General features: G+C 40.8%; 1 protein-coding gene across 1 annotated transcript in view; it reads right to left on the bottom strand.

Moving 5' to 3' along the window:
* The window catches only part of LOC138267494 (transcription initiation factor TFIID subunit 4-like), a 1241721-nt gene that overhangs the window by 593897 nt on the left and 626557 nt on the right, over positions 1 to 21267 (bottom strand). Inside the window, exon 12 of the mRNA XM_069216487.1 lies at positions 12854 to 12979. Coding sequence (XP_069072588.1) covers positions 12854 to 12979 — 126 coding nt within the window. The remainder of the gene's footprint in view (positions 1 to 12853; positions 12980 to 21267) is intronic.

Raw genomic sequence — 21267 nt, 5'->3', positions numbered from 1 at the left:
TTGGACCCAGTCTATCGCGACCAGATAAATGAAGTTGGCACTTTATGCTTTTTAGAGCTTGGTTTGTCCAAAATCTTTAAAACTGCACATCTCTGGTTCTACTGCTTGGACTTTTGTTTTTTTGGAGTCAACCAATTTATTAAATTTTACTCTATTTTTATAAATTGGTGTGGGATTTTTCTTGTGATGTGTTTTCACTTTATCAGTGCTTGTGAGCCACATAAATACTTTACACAGTGCCTCTAAGTTAAGCCTGACTGCTTCTGTGCCAAGCTACCAAAGGTTTAAGTACATGTTAATTTGGTGACTTTTCTGGTTTACCCTAACAAGGATTGTGGTGGTCACTTGCGATCAGCCAATCAGATTTTTTAGGCCCCTAGGACCAAAAATGTCAATGGGAGAAAAAGCTCTCTCAGCAAATCAGGAAACCATTTAAAAAAAAAATATTTATGGTACCACAAGGCCGACCACCCAGATATACCTTTTTTTTAAATCTTTCAAACCCACTGAAACACCTATTTAAACCCACATTTCTTGAAAACAGTAGACCGGATTTACACCAAATAACCAATAGCATGTTTTCTGAGTAACATTCCAACTTTCTGGCAAATTTGGAATCATTCTGTTGAGCTTTTTTCTGTTGAGCTTTTTTCTGTATTTCTACCCAAAATGTCTTATGGGAATTAATATGAAAAATGGTCTTCAAAGGCTCCCCCAAATTTCCTTGGCACTGCTTAATGGATCACCACGAAACCTTACAGGAAGGAGCGGAAGTGGATGAACGTTTTTTTGGAAAGTTTGTGAAAATTTGTCAAACCGCACCAAAGTTTTTAGTGAACCAAAAAAACTCTTCCTATGGAAACTCGGACCTAACTAAAATTACACTAACTCTAAAAGAGTGTGTTACAACTATTTATTATGGGCGCATGCTCAATATCCAGTGGTGGATTGTATATTTTTGGAATAGCCTTCGGCTTTAAGCCCCAATCTACTTTCAAACATACATCTGGCAACCCACATAAGCTGAACTCAACCTTTATGTTGTTTTTGATGCTTAACAGGGAGATTTACTTACACTAAAAATGTTATTAATTTATAAACAGTGCATTACATAAAACTTTCAACATTCCCAGTTAGGCTTGCCTCCAGGCCTAATGCAACTTCCATGCTATGGATCCATAAATGTAAATTCAGTAACTCTACGCTGCATATGACTATGAGGGTTATCAGTGAAGTCATTAATGATGGCATTTAATATGTCACATGTGAATTCTCCTGAGATATAGGTATCTGAGGGGTCTCATATGCATTGCACTGTATTATGTTTACTTGGTTCTGAATATATATATATATATATATATATATATATATATATATATATACTCAATAAAAAAGAGTTCTTATAAAAATAGGTCATGTGTGATTTCATATGTGAGGTCTTAAGCAGTGCACAGTGGGGGCAAGTTATAGTTAGCTCAGTCAATTATAACTGGGGAATTTTAGTGGTTTTTGTTTTAAAACAATAGTTTTTATCTTATTAACAGATCTAACTTTAGGGTCACTTTAACTTTTGCTTTTTTCCTATGGCATTAAAGTTTTTTTTTTTTTTGTTAATGGGAACTAAAATCTAAGGGCCAGATGTAGCAAAGGGTTTGCGCCTCGCAAACAGCGAAAAACGCCATTTGCGAGGCGCAAAAGCCTCTTTGCTATGCAGAAATGCATTTTGCGAGTCGGATCCGACTCGCAAAATGCATTTCCGACTCGTAAATAGGAAGGGGTGTTACCTTCCTATTTGCGACTCGCAATGCGATTCAATTCCATTTGGGACCGTGAAAGCGGTCGCAAATGGAATCGCAGTTACAATCCACTTGAAGTGGATGGTAACCCAGTCGCAAACAGGAAGGGGTCCCCATGGGACCCCTTCCCCTTTGCGACTGGAAAAAAAAATATTTTTTCAGAGCAGGCAGTGGTCCAATGGACCACTACCTGCCCTGAAAAAATCTGAAACTAAAGGTTTAGGTTTTTTTTTCACAGTGCAGCTCGTTTTCCTTTAAGGAAAACGGGCTGCACTTTGGAAAAAAAAACTGCTTTATTAACAAGCAGTCACGGACATGGTGGTCTGCTGTCACCAGCAGGCAACCATCCCCGTGAGTGCCCATACTCGCAATGGGGTCGCAAACTGCGACCCACCTCATTAATATTAATGAGGTGGGTCTTTGCGACCCCATTGCGAGTTGCAGAAGGTGTCTGAGACACCTTTCTGCATACCAAATTGCGACTTGCAATTTGCGAGTCGCAGGGACTCGCAAATTGCAAGTCGCAATTTGGATTTTTGCAACATTAGGCCCTTAGTACCTTAGCTAACTAGAACACCCTTTAACCTTTAAAATGTTCAGTGAATATATATATATATAAAAATCAATAATGGAAAATGTCACTTACCCAGTGTACATCTGTTCGTGGCATGTAGTGCTGCAGATTCACATGCTATGCATAGCTTTTCCGACATCTAGTGTTGGGCTCGGAGTGTTAGAAGTTGTTTTTCTTCGAAGAAGTCGTTTCGAAGTCAAGGGATCGAGTGACTCCTCCCTTTGGATACAGTGCACATGGGCATCGACTCCATTGTTAGATTGTTTTCCCGCAAAAGGTGAAGGCAGGAATGATAAAGTATAAGAATATAAAGAGATGTCTATGCAACTGTAAAGTAGATACATATGTACAAATGTACAAACCTGAGGTATTTTCTGTGAGCTGGATGGGTGGATGGGTATATGGAAATACGCATCTTTAAGGTCTAAAGCAGTCATGCAATTTTGTTTCTGTAGTAGTGGAATGACATCCTGCACAGTTACCATGTGAATATGTTCTGACAGGATGTATAGATTGAGAGGCCTGAGGTCTAGGATAGGCCTTAGAGTGCCATCTTTTTTGGGAATAAGGAAGTATAGTGAGTATACTCCTGTTCCCTGTTGAGAATGTGGGACCAATTCTATTGCTTGATTTAGTAGTAGGGATTGTACCTCCTGCTGTAACAGAACGTTGTGTTCTAGGGACAATTTGTGGTAACATGGTGGAATGTTTGGAGGGGTGGAGATTAATTTTAGGTAATAGCCCTTGCGGATAATTGATAGCACCTATTTGTCTGTGGTGATATTTTGCCAATGAGAGTGAAATTGCTGTCGTCTTCCCCCCCACAGGACATGTGTGTGGTTGAGGGGTGGGGAAAAAGTCAATGTTTGGATGGTGCAGTGGCTTGTTTTGAGGCTTGGAACTTGCCTCTGTTTCTTAAATATTGTCCTCTATAGGGCCCCCTAAACCCACCTCTTTGATATTGTGTCTGTTGTCCCTGTTTTGTCTGGGAGGTAGAAGCTTAAGAGGATTGTGGTTTGAACCCTCCTCTAAACTGTGGCCTGCGAAAGGAGCCTCTATATAAAGTGGTGTAGAGTGCTCCCATTACCTTAGCAGTATGAGTCCTTTCTCAGTTCTTCTATGGTGGTATCCACTTCAGGCCCAAATATGTGTTTTTTATCAAAAGGCATGTTAAGTACTGCCTGTTGAATTTCTGGTTTAGAACCAGAACAGCATAACCATGCATGCCTTCTTATCGTAGTGGCAGGTATTTACACTCATTGCGGCTGTATCAGAGCATCAAGGGCAGACCTTATCTGGTTGTTACTTATGGCCTGTCCCTCTTCAACAACCTGTTATGATCTCTTTTGATGCTCTTTTTGAGAGGTGATGTATGAATTCTTGCATCTCATCCCAGTGGGCTCTATCATATCTGGCAAGAAGAGCTTGCAAATTTGCAATTTGCCATTGGTTAGCCACTTGCGTGGCTACTCTCTTGCCAGCAGCATCAAACTTTCTACTCTCCTTGTCAGGTGGAGGAGCAGCTCCTGATGATTAGCTGTCAGCTCTTTTCCTAGCCGCACTTACCACCACTGAGTCTAGAGGAACTTGATGTGTGATGTAGTCAGGGCCTGTAGGAGCAGGTTTGTATTTTTGTCAATTCTAGGAGTAATTACTCTAGCTTTGACAGGCTCAATAAAAATGTGGTTGGCATGTTTGGCCATTCCAGGCAACATGGGGAGACACTGGTATCTAGAGTGAGTGGAAGACAGAGTGTTGAACAAAAAGTCCTCCTCTACGGGCTTAGTGTGCATAAGCACCCCATGGTAAACAGCTGCCCTAGAGAATACCTGAGTGTAGGCAGTAGTGTCCTCTGGTGAAGAAGGCTTGGAGGGGTATAGGTCAGGATCATTGTCTGGAACAGGATCAGGGTAATACAGAACCCAAGGTCCAATGTATCACCATGGGAGCATTCGGAGTGTGTTGGAGAAGGCAATGATGGTGGACTATTGTGTGGAGGTGAAAAAGAAAGCTGTGGAGAATGAGGAGGAGAAATAGGGAGAGGTGCTGGGTTCTCCTTTTGCTTTTTAACTTTTGCTGGTAGTTGAGCAGAGTCTAATTCCTCTTGAAAAGCCAGCTTATTTTTAGCCTTTAAAGGAGGAGCAGTCAGGATTCTGCCAGTCTCTTTATGTATATGGATTCTAGATTGTCTTTCATCCATAACCTCCAAAATTGGCTGAATCTTAGTGTCCTCATCTGTAAGATTCTTGCATCGGCTTCGAGCTTTGTTTAAGTTTGCTCGAAAGTCCTTGTTCCTCTGTGTATGTGGATTTTTTCAGTTCCGAAGTTTGAATCTTATTTTTCGGTCCCAAAAATGAAATCGCCTGTTTCGGCTCAGAAGCAGAACGTCGAATCTTCGACTCCGAGGAATGGGGACGCTTACTGGAGTCCAAGGTAGAACTTTTAACCGACTTGCTTGGCTCTGAAGTGGATGGAGGAGTGGCCTTTTTCAGCGCCGAACCCTAAGGTTGGTCGACGACAGTCTTTTTTCGGGCCGAACCATGGCCTTCTGGCAGTAGTGTATCCAAGGCCTTCGGTAGTTTTTTTATATATGGGTGTAGGGGCAGACGTACTCACGTGCTGGCCAGCCGTGATAGACCTATCTTCTTCTGATTCCTGCTCGGAGTCGGCATCCCGGATGGAACTGCTGTCTGCGCCTGTTCTTCTTCCATGATGTTGAGATGTTCTGTACTTTTCGAAGCCATTTCTAATCTTTGGGCTCTGCGATCTCTGAAGGTCTTCTTGAATCAAAACCATCTACAGTCTTCGCAATCTTCTCAGTGCTCAGGAGAAAGGCACAAATTACAAACCAGATGTTGGTCTGTATATGGGAACTTCGTGTGGCACACAGGGCAGAATCAAAATTGAGTCCGATCCATCAGGCTTCCACGCGGTAGGCCCGATCAGGCCAGAGTCTGGTGCACGCGCCCAGAAGGGCGAAATCTAGATTCCAACTGTATTATCAGTTCGATGTTAGGTGGAAAACGCGATTGAAACAATACTGACAATTAAATAGGTTTTCTAAGGTTTTCCGATTCGAAATCTCATTGTGAGAGGAAACACGTCCGAACCTGACAACGGAAAGAAAACAATCTAACAACTGAGTCGATGCCCATGCGCACTGTAACCAAGAGGAGTAGTCGCTCGATACCGTGACTCCGAAAATACTTCATTGAAGAAAAACAACTTGTAACATTCCAAGCCCAAACTAGATGTCGGGAGAGATATGCATAGCATGTGTATCTGCAGCTACACATGCCAGCAAACATATTATATATATATATATATATATATATATTCACTTAAAAAGAAACATTATAGTTAGGTTCTGAATTTACTCACACAAAACCATAGAAATTCAACAGTTATAGTTAGTTATTTCATGGAACTATAACTCACGCCCTAAGGTAACTATAACTCGCGCCCCGCCATGCACAGTTTTTTCTTCAATAATTTGACTGCTAATATTTCATTTATATTTTTAATAATTATATTATAGAAGTTGTCATGAATGTTGTATTATCTAGGATAATTAGCAGTGTATGGCGAAGGCACGAGTTATAGTTACGTTAGGACGCGAGTTAGACTTACTTGAAATAACTAACTATATCAAGTGAATTTCTATGGTTTTGTGTGAGTAAGTTTAGAACCTAATTATAACATCCCTGTAACCTTTGTTTCTTTAAGTGAATTTCTATGTTTTTTTCAATTCTATTTCCTAACTACAAGGTCCCTGTTACATTTGTTTTTTCAGTGAATTTCTATTTTTTTAAAGTAAAGTTAAAAAAGTAAAGTTATTTTAATTACCATGTGTTAATCCAACTACCTATGGCCAGACCCTTCAACCAACCCCCATAACCACCCAAACATGCACTGTGCATGGCCGAAAGATGTGCGTGGGGGGGTTAGGCTACTGTACCTGTCTCTCTGGGTGTGAGAATAGGTGTGAAAGGATGTCTCTAGGTGTGAGTGTGGGTGTCAAAATAGGAATGAGATGGAATATCTGGGTGTGAGTGGGTCTGTGAGAGTCTGAGTGGGTCAGTTACTGGGTGCATGAGTGTCTGAGTGTGCCTGTGAGTGGGTGTGTGAGTGTCTGTGTAAGTAGCTGTGGGAGAGACTCAGCTACAAAGGAACCTTATCTGCCCTTTGATCCAGCAAGAGTCCACGGTTTGCACAAAATATCTACCCAAGTGGAGTTCTTTCTGACTCCTTGGGAAATGCCCAGTGTGTATTCTAAAGTAGAGGTGCTTTGTAGACCACGAGTAAATGTCTCCAGAGACCTTGTAGGTGTTTGGCAATGTGATTGTGACTCATGCGTCTTTCTCCAAATTTCTGTGGTAACATGAAACCTCCTTTTGAGAGTCCAACAAGACTACAAAGGCATGAATCTCCACCAAATCAGGGTCCTTCCTCTTAGCTATATGACGTAATTGCTTCTTTGTTTTGTGGAGATTTCCTCATAAATCACTTAAACGTCAGACAGATGCCTTTAGACATACAGCACAATCACATCAGAGGTAACTGCAGTTGCCAAGGGTTAGGGAGGGGACATAGTTAAGTATTATTTACAAATCCGTAAACCGATGCTCATATAACCAAGTTCTGTAATCCTGGTATCTATGAATAAATATGAATATATTATGCACAAAATATGAACATGATTGTACCACCATTAGAAGGCAAATTGAAAACGCAGTAAAGTTTGTTAATAAAAAAAAAAAAAAAAAAAACGTAAAACTAAAGGTTATATAGAAGTTATAGTTCGGTTCTGAATTTACTCGCACAAAACCAGAAAAATTCAGCAGTTATAGTTAATTCAAGTAACTACAACTTGCTCCCTAAGGTCACTATAACTTGCGCCCATGCCATGCACATTTATTTCTTCAATAATTTGACTTTTATCATTTCAGTGATATTTTTATTGATGTTATAAAAGTTCTCTTGAGTGCTGTAATATCTGGGGTAATTAGCAATACCCGGAGAGGGTGCGAGTTATAATTACTTGAAATAACTAACTAACTGCTCAATTTCTCTGGTTTTGTATGAGTACATTCAGAATGTAACTATAACGCCCCTGTAACCTTTGGTTTTTCAAGTGAATTTCTAAGGTTTTTGAAATTTTATTTCCTAACTATAACGTCCCAGTAACCTTCATTTTTTCAGTGAATTTCTATGGGTTTTTTAACAAAGTAATTTTCATTACTATATTTTAATCCAACTACCAGTGAGCCTGGCCTTAGGCCATGTGCTGTGGGGTTTGCCCGGACGGCCTGCCATGCGGCCAAGCTCTGCTGCCAACCCTCCCCCCCCCCCCCAACCACCCAACCTCACACTGCGCACAGGCTTTGGCTGTGCATAGCAGGAGTTGACCGCAGGGCCGGTCTCTCTGAGTGTGAGAGGGTATCTCTGGGTGAGAGAGTGACTGTGAGAGTGTCTGATTGCCCTTCAATATATGAAAGATGGTTCAGCTCCTCAAAGCAACTGCAGAGGAAACACACTTGCTTTGCCTGCGCCAAAGCCCAGGAGTTAGGATCATTGGTCCTTTCCAGAAGTGGTGCTTCAACTGGGGCATCTGGAACATTTATATTTATAAGTGCTTCCAGTTGAGGTTTAATTTCTATGAAATGAGCATCATGGACAGAACAGAAGCTCACCTGCTTGTTTATCCAACAAGAGTCCACAATTTTGCACAAAATATCTGGCCAAATGGAGCACTTTCTACTGGTTAGTTAGTAAGTGCTACCTCGTTGGTTGAAGGGTCAGTGTGGGGGAGGGGGACTACAGCCCCCCTCCCTAGGCCAATTTCGGACCCAGGGACTCCATCCCCAAGGCCCGACCATGTCACCTGGGTGCCCTGCATTTAGGTAGAGCCACATCTGTACGATGTACCAAAAACAATCTTTCATATCTAACAAAAAATACACTTCAGCCTATTATGATCTGTTTCTTGTTCTTCTAGATATGATTTAGGGCAGACATATGTTTTGGGCTCTAAAGAGCTTGCAAAAAAGGATGTTTGGGTAAGTGGTTCATGGTGAAAACTATGTGCATGGACAATGCTGTTGCCTTAAGTTGGTTTTCTAAAAATAGATGTTTCTATCTTATTGTCCACAATTCTCACTTTCACCTCTAAAAATACAATTTCTTTTTTTGCTTACAGCAGCTGTGAGATTCGGGTTCAAGATCATTTTGATTATGTTGGTACAAGTTTGAACTTCCATTTCACTGCCATTAAAAATCATGAAAAGGTCACATATAAATCTTTCACATAATGAGTTTGCTTTTCAGGATTGCACTAAAGTTAGTATCAAGCACCTGTTTCTTCCTTAAGCTCATATTTAGATTTGCATAGCTGGAAGTGAAACAGATGTCTGTAGTTGTGCCTTGTAGTTGTCTATACAATTGATTGTTGAGTACAAAGATGTTTTCTTTAAAACATGAATGTATCATTTCAAGTAGTACCAAAGTGTGTCTGTACAATCTTAGTGGCATAGTTTTTATAGTGTTCTCCAGCTCGTATACCATCATCATGGTGAATACTGGTATATAAAGTAGTTACATCCATTGTCACCAAAAGGAATATTTCCTATTACTAAATATTACAGATATGTTTTAAGAAATCAGTAATGTCTTTCAAATGTGATGGTCCTATCTTAAAAGTTTCTGAGGAAATAATCTATTTATTTAGACACATTTTACAAAATACTCCCAACAGATAAAATAATTGGTCTCCCTGGGGGGGTTCTTTGTATCTTTGTGTACCTTAAGGAGTAAATATGATACAGGAATAACAAGGTGATCTATTCTCATATGTGTGGACTATTGGTACATCAGTAAGCTTCGTTTGTACTATTATTATAGTTGAAATATACATTCCGTTTCATGATTGCATATTTTTTCACAGTTTTCTCATAACAAGTTCCTACACTTAGTTGATTTTCTTCACCACTTATATTATTATGTTCATCTTTTACGTCTGCCAACTTTTTAAAATCAGTGATTTATAATTCATGAAAAATATCAACTGTATCTAGTGCCATATGTGGAACATATTTAGATCATGGTTTGAAATCTGTATTTAAACAATCCCTTATATTCAGTCCTAGCACTTTTATATGCAATATAGGTTCTTCGCTTGTGATGTTGCTGTTTCCAAACTAGCCAGTGTTCATAGACCTTCAAGCTCCTCAATCTCCAATACGCTTCTAAGGATTGATTATATTTCACGTCTTATGTCTTTTAAGGTTAGGTTCTTGTAGAGTAAAATGTTTAAAAAACGTTAGTTTACTTGCAAATTAATAAATGACAAACTGAATTTGGACATGATAAAAACAAGTTTCTGGGAAAAGTGATAAACCCCTTGCTAGTATTTAGCTGAATAGGTTGTACATTCTCCTCTACTGAACTTTTCTTCTTTTAAACTGTCTTCTAAGTGTTATTTAATCGTTCTAAAATAATTTACCAGTTTAATACCTATTTTGGTTACAACTTCATTTATTTATTTTATCTAATAATTTTTAATATAATACAGACATGGTAGGCGTGGCTTAGCAAATCATGATGTCGGGTGACTGTTGCCAGAGCTCCACCCCGTGAAGTCAACACTGATTCTATCTGGAGACCTGGCTTCACTGAGTCACACACAGACCCTGGAACAGAGTGGGGGACCCTCCCTTGCTGTGATTTTTTAGGGGCGATGGCTAGCCAGATCGGAACTCTATGTGATGACGTAATAAGAACCCAGCATGAGACTCCCCTTTAGGCTTTGCTTGTTCAGCTGCAAGGGGGAAAACTAAGTAACTCTATGTTCCTTCTAGACACATAAGGAACTACTTTTGAATAAGTCCAACAGGACAATTGGATATGAATATATATTAACCCTGGTCTACGTAGGCAGATAGGGTTGTCCTTGTTATTTAGACCCCACTGAGTAACCTGCATATCACACAATTTTAAAGCTATCACTGGCTTAGGTGTTAAATGATCAAAGAATTGTCTATTCCCACTAAGTTCAACTTGCCCCGATAAAAATATAGACGTAGGACACAATTTGATTAGGTTGAAGAGTTTAACTTTTCAAAGCCTAGAATATGCACTCCAAACAGGATTTGGTGTTTAATACAAGCAGTAGGTTCTCTACAGCCCAAAAGTATTCTTAAAAATTCCCACCTTTGATGACAAGCCAGAATTGCCTTAGGCAAGATGATCATGCTGCTCAGACTGCTGTATTACTCTTCGAATGTATTGATCCATATTCCAAAAGGTAATTTTTGTGCATTAGACACAATGCTGGGAAATTTAGGGCCTGATTTAAAGTTTGTGGACGGGTTACTTTGTCACAAATGGGACGGATATCCAGTCCGTCGTGATACGATCTCCATAGGCTATTACGGGATCGCAATACAACTGACGGGATATCCATCATATTGGTGACTGAATAACCCCCAACCTAAAACCCTTAATCAGGTCCTCAATCTGGATTAAAAAATTGAAATGCGGAGTACTCCATTATAGACAATGGGGCAGTAGCTGCCTATATGAACTGGTATAGGCCCGCTTCTCTCAACATTTCAATGTCCTAATACAGAGTATCTGACTTTCTCTTTTCCCTGCCTCTCAACAATATATTATTCAGGCTGAAGAAAGCAAAAGGCAGAGGCCGTGCAGGAGGATACATGCAGCCTTCAACCTTCCCTCGTTCAGTAGCTCAGTGACACTAGGACTTCAGAAGGAGGGAGGGATGAATGTTTCTCAGCTCCTGGGTCTCCCTGGCTAGGCTGAATTACAAAAAGCAGTTCAGCCAAGCCAGGGATCACAACCTTTGTGTGAACGTTCAACAGCGGTTAGCTGTAGAACATTCCAAGCAACAGCTGTGAACAATGGCTTCGAAGCCTGAGAAGGATTACAAACCCCTCGGGTTCCTTGAGGCCCGTGTTTTATTAATTAGAACATTCTACCCTCATGGGGCACACTGTCCTAAAAGCTTTTATAGACCGCTGTAGCAGGACTAAGCCGGCCGTGTTAAAGGCCCTCGTCCTTGGGTTTGTTGGAGGGGCCTTTAATGGTCGGGTAGACCACTACGGCAGGCTATAAAGCTATATCAGAACACTGGAATGTTGAGCGATCCTTGGAAGACAATAGAATAGCTCAGTGCTTATAGCGCTGGTTTAAGTATTCTGCTCCCACATTCCAATATTTGTCTTTATGTTTCTCTCTTTCTAATTTGAAACATTCTATCCATAGTGGGTAAGCGGTTATAACAGACTGCGGCGCTTGCCTACAACTCTGGTTCAGGGCCATTAACAACCTGTATAGCCCTCAGCAGCAGTTTATAAAGCTAAAATAACATTAGTTATAGAAAAGTGATAACCAGGCTGAAGCTCCCCCACAGAGCAGGGAGGGCTAAGGGCCCCTGATGAACATTCTTGTTTTGCAGGACAATTTCAATGGGCTGCCTGCTCAATCGTTTGTTGTTCACCTTCAGAGATGGGCCTCACAGAGAAGCTAGACATTAGCGAGAAACTTGCTGAATTATTCCTGCCCGTCTCCATCCTACCCAAGGACTCAAGCTGGTTATTGTCTGTAGCCTTTGACTGTTATCAGAAGGCTTTATGAATAACATTGCATGTAGTTCTATAAGCCAGAGACATCTTTGAGGAGTATTTCCTGCTTCAGATACCTAAAAGAATTTAGAAATTCAATACACAGGAGACTTATTTCAAGAGGGAACATTAATTCCACTTGATAAACTGGTCAAGCAGCTCGGCTTGCAAACACGCAGCTTTTCACTAAGTCTGGGGCAAAACCAACACTGAGCAGCACTTGCATCTCCAGATTCAGACATTATACACATGGCATGGCATGCTCTTGTATTTCTTATGTTTCTGCTCCATGAACAGACGTGCTGCACTCACTAACACAGATGCTATGTGTATAGTTCTCCAGGCTCTGTGCTGGGTATGATGCTATTCTGTATGAAAATTGGAAATGATTCCATCCAGCCAGTGTATTTAAAATAATCACTCATATCAAATTTGCTTGTAACTACCTTGTTGCAGTATTGAGAAATATGATTGAAACGGCATGAAGCCCAATAACGATCATCAAAAATATATATGTTTAATACAAACATTTCATATCAATCCATTTTGTATTGCCTGGTTTTTGCATTTGCTATTATTGATTTAAAAGTGTACCATACATACTAAAGCATTTTGTTCAGCAGATTTCATAGAATCTTAGTATTCTGAGCAGTATAAAACAAGTATTCTGCTATTACTTCACTGTCTCGAAATGTATAATGTGCATCATCTGCTGCAATAATTGATTTTGTTTTACTTTGTAAAATAGTGTTCAAGGTATTTCTTGTTTCTATTTCTCTTGGAATAGGGTTTCTTGATTTTAGGCCTAATATAGTCCCATAAACCTAGCATACATAAGGTACCTTTGCAGCCTTCAATAAAACCTCCCGTTCCTCTTCATCTTTCCTTTGTTTTTCCAGTCTTTCCAGCTGCTCAAAGAACTTTAACTGCGACCGGACATCTGTAACTGGATTATACCAGCCACATTCCTGTAAAAAAGAATGATCCTTAATGGAGACAAGTTTTCTTAATGGAATAAAACAAATATGTATGCACCAATACAAATCAAACACCTTACAATCCTAACCGTCTCAGAACAATAAGCAGAATAAAGGTACACTATTTGATTATGTTACTAAGCATTACAGATGTAGCACTCTCATCTGAACATAGATTAATTCACCAAACAACAAGGCTCAGAATGAAGGAATTTACAACTGCTGTCTGCTTATATTCTAAAATATGTGGCTCTGTGCGTGTATTTCTTTTTTTGAGGGTTCATATCTGAGGAATGGATAGTGAGGTGTCTATGGACACAGCTTTGTCGTGAGCAAGTTACTTACTTTTGGTACAGCTCTTTATGGTGGGTATTCAATCTAACTACAGGTTTCTAACTTTAGAATACTACCAGGGTACCAGACTGGATCCAGAACATTTTTATCAGCAGGGCTCCTGCATGCCGCTAGGAGGTGTTGTGCAGCTCCTCACTGGTTCTGTACTGCCCTAGAAGTTACATAGCGGAGCTGTGTGTAGGCACCACCCCTGTGCAATGACACCAGTTTCTTATTTCTGAACCTGGGCCCTCATATTTGGAGTGTGAACTGCTTGTACCAGCATGCTGATCTCAAACGTAAGACCTTTTTTTATCTATTATAACGAGGCCACTTCACAGAACATCGAGGTGGCATAACAATGGAAAATCTGTGGATAGAGTATCTACCGAAAGAACATTACTGAAGGTGAGCATTTTTTCTCCTGATGGATACTTCTAACAGTAAATCACCTTAGAACAGATATCAAAGTAGTACCTTCCCAGATTGATGGTCTGGAGTGAGTTGGATGCCTGGCGAATGAAGTTCCTGAAGAAATGAGCAGGTGAAGATTAATTCCCACCAGACCTGGCTGTCAAAGGCAGTAGTACTTCATGCACATATGGAAATCGCAATGTGGCAGTGGTAACCAGCCTCATACCTGGTGAAAAGGACACTCAGACTTTCTTGTGGTTGCTTTTTGGTCAGTGAATAGCAGATCTTGATGCAGAAGACTGTCCAGTTAGAATGGATGCTATTCTGCACACGCTTCCCTTTTTCGCCCTGGAGAACCCCACAAGAAACTGATCATCCTCATGGTGTTCCTTGGTACGACCAATGTAAAATCATAAAGCCCTTTTAGAGTCTTACTGATAGGGCCCCTCCTCATTTGAGGGCTGAGGAGGGGCAAAGAATTTAAGAAGGTTGATGAATTGCCCTAGGAATGCTGTCTGAGTACTCAGAACCAACTTGTCCAGGAAAAAGGTAGAGTATGATGATAGAACTGAACATGCCTGGAGTTCATTCATGTGATGAGCTGATGCAATCATGATGAGGGAGATAGTGTTCTAAGCTAGGACAAGCAGCAAACAAATATGAACAGTCTCAAAAGGGAAACGTCAAGACCAAGTTAAGGTCCCACTGTGGCATCGAAAACGGCTTTAGAGGGAAACCTTTATGAAAATGCAAGGACAGTTTGTCTGGTAAATTCAGAAAGGTAAAAAAGCAGACAGATAATCTTCAATAGCGCCTTTTGCAAGGCCTTGCTGAGCTAAAGTTAAACAAACATAACGACATCTGACATTTTTGCTAGTATGGGGCCTATTTTATGAGCTCCACACCACGCTACACATTTATCCCAGCACCAGGTATAAATGAATTTTGTGGAGGAGTACCTGGAGGCAAGGATGACATCTTCCACTTTAGGTGGCAGGTAAATCACAGTCAGCTGCCACTGTTCAGTTGCCCACAACTGTTGGAGACCAATGTCCTCTGATCTCCACCTCCGTTAGATGGCTCCCACAGCCCAGTAGGGATGAGTCTGTCACAACCATCAGTTCTGGCCATCACTGCAGATCTGAGTCAAAATCTGGATGACATTGCTCAGACTTCGTTGATGCTGGGACCATTGGAAGTCCAGATTCCATTGCTGGACCCGCATATGTGACTGAAGTAACAGACAAGGAGGATGCAGTGTGCTAACAGGCCAAGAAATCTCAGCTGCTCTCACCATGATCCAGGATAGAGGCTCAAACATCAGAACCATAGCGCGAACGTCCTGGACTCGTTGCGCCTGAGGAAAGGCCCTGGAACTTCACTCTCTCAAAGACAGATTCAATAAAAGCAAGTCTCTGCAAAGGAGGCAAGTGTCTTTTCGTCCGATCCACAGTGAACCCCAACTATCGCAAGTGGTTTGGCATAGTCTAGATGCAATTAAATCTGATCAGTGTAGTAGATCTTCATCCCATGTGAACCCTGTAAGTTTGTGTAATTTATGAAAAAACTTAGATCAAGGAAGGTGGCTGTTCGAGTTTGATCAGTGAGGTAAAACGGCATTGTATGTGAACAGTATGAGCTTCTACAATTTAAGAAAAACCTTCTTTGAGAACGCTGTAGCACAATACCATGTACATGCCAGGCAGGTTTTTTTTTATGCATGAATGACTTTGGTCCAGGATGAAGACAGCCTTAGATTAATTCTGTAGGTACAGTCCCATATGCCAGGCCATTGGGAAATCAGGGAAAAAGGTAACAGATTCCCTGAGTCCATTACCTGTCACTGGCACACACTTTGGAAGGATGGAAAACTACATCATTGGACTCTTGGACCCCCAAAACAGCCTCAGGCAACAGGTCCGTCCTGGTCTTGGTAGACCATGCCACCCGCTTCCCATAGGCCATCCTTCTGAGGTCAGTGACTACACCTGTGGTGGCTAGAGCTTAGATCTTTACTCATGTGGGGTTTGTTAGAGAAGAAACTAAATGTGAATAAGTTGCACCTTCGCAGACATTAGTAGAGATTGTTACAGAGTTACACATCGTGAAAGAACAGTGCAAGCCTAAATTCCACAATGATGCAAGACAGGTGAAGAGTTAACTGGAAAATACAGTGCATGATCAGCAAGGTCTTTGCTAAAGGAAAACCTGTGCTTTCAAGCTTAGAAGATTTTATGGCCAAAGCGCACAAGCACCATGTTCTATGTTCTTGGTAAATTGAAAGAGAGACTAAAAGAATGTGATCAGGAGATAGAGTTAGATCAAAAGTATGGGGAGCAGAGCAATAAAACAGATACACACATGCATACGAAAGACGTAAAGAAATCGTTTATTAGGCAGTTAGAATTACAATGAAGAAAGTGTAGAGCAAGCTAAAGGATACAGGTCATGTGGTGTTTTGTAACAAATATGTAATTACTGAGTAACTTATTATTTGACCTTTTGTAAAAAAAAAAAAAAAACCTTGTTAATGTAACTATATAAGTGGCTGTCTGAGAGCAGCCATTCAAGACCAAATGACTACCTGTGTTGGGATAGCTACTCTACCTGCCAAAGCAGTAAACCTGCTTTTGCCTTGCCAAGAGTCGCCCTGTTTTTTTATTTCTGTTTCCCTAAAACAGTTGACGAGCCAGACAGGAGTCCCATTCACCTTTAACCGACTGCTTCTGCCGGAATACCGCCTAGCCCGCTGCATAGATTATTGTGCATCTTTGATGAGGTATGCAGAAACTCTGTTGCCTAAAATTCGGGCTATTCACAGGAGTGACTAGGACTCGTACTTGCCTCTTTAAGGTGAGGATAATGCAGAGCCCGTTCCATGTTTTGTATATTATGTGACTTGTTTCTTTGGCAATGGTAAATGTAGGTATAATGTTAATAAGGTTATTGCATTAAGAGTGTGTACAAGCATTACACAATATTAAGTTAAGGAGCTGCGTAGTCTGTAGAGTGTTTATTCCTATATAAATTGGAAGTGGTCAATGCGGGTGATTCGAAGTTGGGAGTCCAGAATGTGTTCCAATATTTTGACAGAGGGACAGCTGAAAGGCCTCTATCTCTCAACTTTACCTCTAAATACGATCTGAAGACTCGAAGCACCGCCCTGGACCTAATGTCCAGAAGTTAATATATAGTCTATGAGACGCATGGTTTGAGGGTTATCCTCTCCTGAGCGCGGACAGAAGTCACCAGGTGCTACCACCTTAGTTTACAGTTTAGAGTCAAACAGTTGTGATTAACATCTAGAAGTAGTTGACGTGTTTATATATTTTTTTTAATATGTTGTTGATGAATGCGTGTGTGTGTGTATGTAAACAGAAATGTGGCCACAGAGTGATGTTATTGTGTAATGTTGTTGTGAGGCATAATAGTTAATATATGACTGAAAAGTCAGATCAACTGATTTTCGTATTTTTATTTGTGAGGACTAGTGTAAGAAATTAACAAAAACATTCAGCAGACAGATAAAAGATTGAATTATAAAACCTGCCGAGAATACAGGGACTATGGAGACTCCATTAGAACACATACAAAAAACCTTTTCAGGTGATCAGAAAAGGTTACAAAAATAAAAAACCAAAGTAAGGGACATTTTATGGTAAGATATTAGAACACATTGTTACCCATCTCAAGAGTAAATATGCAGCAGTTAACTTATGGAAATGAGAAGCCACTTTAGCCTTCTGGTAAGTCTTTTGTGAAAAGTCTAAGGACTCATCAAATGCTGACACATCTAGTCTGTTGTCCCACTTCGATAGAACCATGAATATTTTTCTCAAGGTACCTTGTATTTATCCACTGGCACAGCTACAGGAAGCTGCAGTGGAATTTGAGAATCCTGAGGTTGAGACTTACTGATGACATTATCACTCGAGACAGGCCCCTTATTAATCTTAACTATAGAAATGGAGTGATGGGATTGCCTAATAAAACCAACACAAGAGAAGTAGAGCAGGTTGTGTTCTCTAACACTAGAAAACCCCGAGCAACCAAGCTTGAGTGGTTGCAATTTCAGGGAACACATGGTGAGTCAGATCCCAGGATGGGATCTTATGAAACTATAGGAGGATTGACACATCATCATAAAAAAATGCAGCAGATGAGTTTTCAATCAGTTCTACGCAGCACAAAGATCTCACACCTAGCGAGATAGTCGCTGAACGGGAAAATAGTTGGTACGGTGTTGTACGCTATGAGGATAATTTAGCAGGATAGACTTAAGGTTTATCCCTGCAGATGAGTCCATGGCCACGGGAAGGGTCTTTTGATCCACATGACATGGCAAATGCGGAGAATTGAATTCTTTATGGTGAGGGAGTTCTAGATTGGGACTATCCCTATATGCGGAAATGTTTGGGCATGTGGCAAAAAAATGCCAGGCAGCAAAACCCCCAACATTTTGTTACTCACATATATCAGATGCCCCTGATAAATAAGGGACCTGAGACACCTCCTTATGCTCCTTGGCCACAAATGGACAAGGAGAAACCTAAAAAGTGGTTAACACCACTTACAGAGAAAGCAGGGAAATGGATTAGATCCATTGAGAAACAAATTGCAGGCATGTAATGCTAACTGTTTTTAACTGCTGTTCCATCTTGACCACTGACTCCATTTTGTGCTTAGCTTCAAACACCGTCATATTGGTGGTGCAGGTATTTTTCTTTGCACAACTTATGCAACATGTTTTGCGCTCCTCTCGCTCTCTTTCTCACCAAGACAGGGGCATAACATGGAGAAGTGAGGGAGAGATGAGGATGTACCGGAGAATGTTTCTGGTACGGCAGGGAACACTTCGGTCTTGGGAGCGCATCTTTGGATGTGGCCAATCTCTAAACATGCTCTTTCAACACTGACCTGGTACCGCCAGCGTTTGAACAACAACAGCAACAACGTACTGTATGAGAGGCGGAATTTCTAGAATTCTACCCTCCAGCTTGTTTAAAGTACATAAGAGGGAAGCTTGATGACAGGGATTAGGCAGAACTCATTTTCGGAAGGGGATGCCTTGCTTGGCTCACATTGTGGGTAGGTCTCTCTTTTCGCTGTCATTTGGGTTCTCGGTTTGAAGCTGGCAAAGAGATGATGTCTATGTCATACCCATGGTGGTGCATTTTTTATTCTTATTTTTAGCTTTGCATTGTGCATGAATACATAATCACTATATATAGATATATTATCCATAGTTGAAGTAGTGTATTTTCTTTGTTTCTATGATTATTATTCTACTGAAGTGATTATTTTTAGAAGTGCACTTGTGTTGCTGCATTTGACATAAACATTTACATTATTCTTTCCCTGTACGAGCCTTTTAGAAGTGCCTTTATAAATCTATTACTCAGACTAACAGTGCTGAATTCTTGGCATTCCTTTCATTTTGTCTTCTCTCAGTCTGAAGCAAACAAACCAAGGCATCACCCTGGCAGTATGAGACATAAAGAGTTTACTTAGCTTTCTTATAGGAGATGAGACAGATACTGTTTTCCATAAGGCTGGAGTGAGAAATGTTACCCTCGCTGAGACTAGGTATGATGTTTCCCCATTCAATTTAGTTCAGACAGTAGTGTGGGATCAGCTGAGGAAGATGTATCCCAATAGGCTGGACACTGGGTCCCTCATGACTCAATCGATGCATCCAAATGAGGAACCTGCTCCGTTTCTCAGTAGAATGAAAGAAAAATGGATTTAGAAGTAGGTCAGGGTTGGGAAGCAGAAATGTTGTATTGTTTTATAATGTAGTGAAGAAAGGTTTACCCCCTGATGCGCAGGATTATCTTCATAATATAGCGGTTTGAAAGCCAACTTAAGGACACAGATACAGGTACATATAATACATTTTTGTAAAAGAAACAGGAAAAAGAGTGAAACAAGCAGGAAGTAACAGAGAAGGCTGCAGCCAAGTTGGAGCATCAAACACTGGCAAAAAAGAGCACTGGAAAGGGCTGCCACCACTCAGATGAATGTAATATCTGTGGAAAATCTCCCAGGGACTGCCTAACAACAGTATTGACAACAGCAGAATAGTGTAAGGACACCAGGAAGTAGCAGAGGAAGTGGAGGTATAGGAAGGGGCAGGATAGGTCACCAGAGAATGGATCAAACACGTCATTGTCATAGATATGAACATTTCATTAAAGACTGCAGGACTAAGAGAGGGACGAGCAAAATGGAAGGACAGGTGTTTACAGTCAGCCAGGGAATACAATAGTGCAGAGAGTCAAATCCGCAAATAAAAAATGTACCTCGGATGCCACCTTAAAATGTGCAGCAACCAGTAATGACTCAAGAACAACAAATGCTGCTGCAGTAAAAGTTACAAAATACCTCCAATGGCAGCTCCACCTCAAAGTGGACAGGGAGGTGTGCCTGTAAAGGGAGAAAAACCCTTACAAACAAATTACATGTGAGGATATACACAATAAAGGTGCCCACAGAGTAGTCCCATGTATCCAGTATTGTCAGTGACGCACAAGCCAGATGAGGAACCCACTGTGATGGTAGCTATCAATAATAAGAGGTATGAATTCCTCATAGACACAGGAGCAACCCAATCTTGTATTAGTGATAGAGGCCTTACAATGTCTAATAGATCGATGGACACAGGGATTCACTGGGATGGTTCTGTTTACTAAATAAGTGGAAATGAAAATAGGCATGAGGTACATAGACAGCTGTTTACTATTCTCTCTGGCTTCCCAGCTAGTCTACTGGGGAGAGATAATTTTGCTAAATTAAACAGGACAATGCATTTTGAGCTTCATGCTGCTATGATGTGTTCTACTCCTGGAGCTCCTCCTTCCAGAATCATGGCTGTAAGAGTAGATTCTTCTATTGGAGATCAAATTAGAGCTCGGCCCCCAGATATAGAAGCATTTACCACAGCACAAACTGTACACAATAATAGCAGAAGCTCCAGAGTTTTGGGGAAGGGAGGATCAGTTTCAGATGGCAAGGGAAGGATTCTGGAATATTTGACAATGAGTTGATATTGCAAATAGGGACCATAGAGATAACACCAACCTACGGCGCTCTGATGGCCTGTGATCACAACCATGTTTTATGGGCATGTGTTATATTCACTGAGCCAGGTAAAATGGTTAAGGAAATACTGGATGATCAATTGTTTGAAGATGATTCTAAGAAAACTGTTATAGTCTTTCAGGATAACATACCATTAGGGACAATATTGGAAGTAAGGATGCGCACACTAGGTAGAGCCTTTAATTATGTTAGGGATGCAGATCTTTCCCAAGTAAGAGACACCTTATGGACAAAGAGTCCTCATGTTGTTAGGCCTTATTCATACAGCTACTCCATTTGGAATTACATTAAAGGAACGTGCAAACCTACCTAGGGTGAGCCAGTACCCCCTTCCTAAAGAAGCAGATTAGGGCACTGCCCCTACTATACAGGCGCTGATACAGCAAGGAGTAACTTACCCTGGAGTGTCTCCTTGTAACACCCTGATTTAT

Source organism: Pleurodeles waltl, chromosome 12, assembly GCF_031143425.1.
Source record: "Pleurodeles waltl isolate 20211129_DDA chromosome 12, aPleWal1.hap1.20221129, whole genome shotgun sequence".
Classification (NCBI taxonomy): Eukaryota; Metazoa; Chordata; class Amphibia; order Caudata; family Salamandridae; genus Pleurodeles; species Pleurodeles waltl.
The sequence above is the reverse complement of the archived record's forward strand: the minus strand, read 5'-3'. Positions and strand labels throughout refer to the sequence as shown.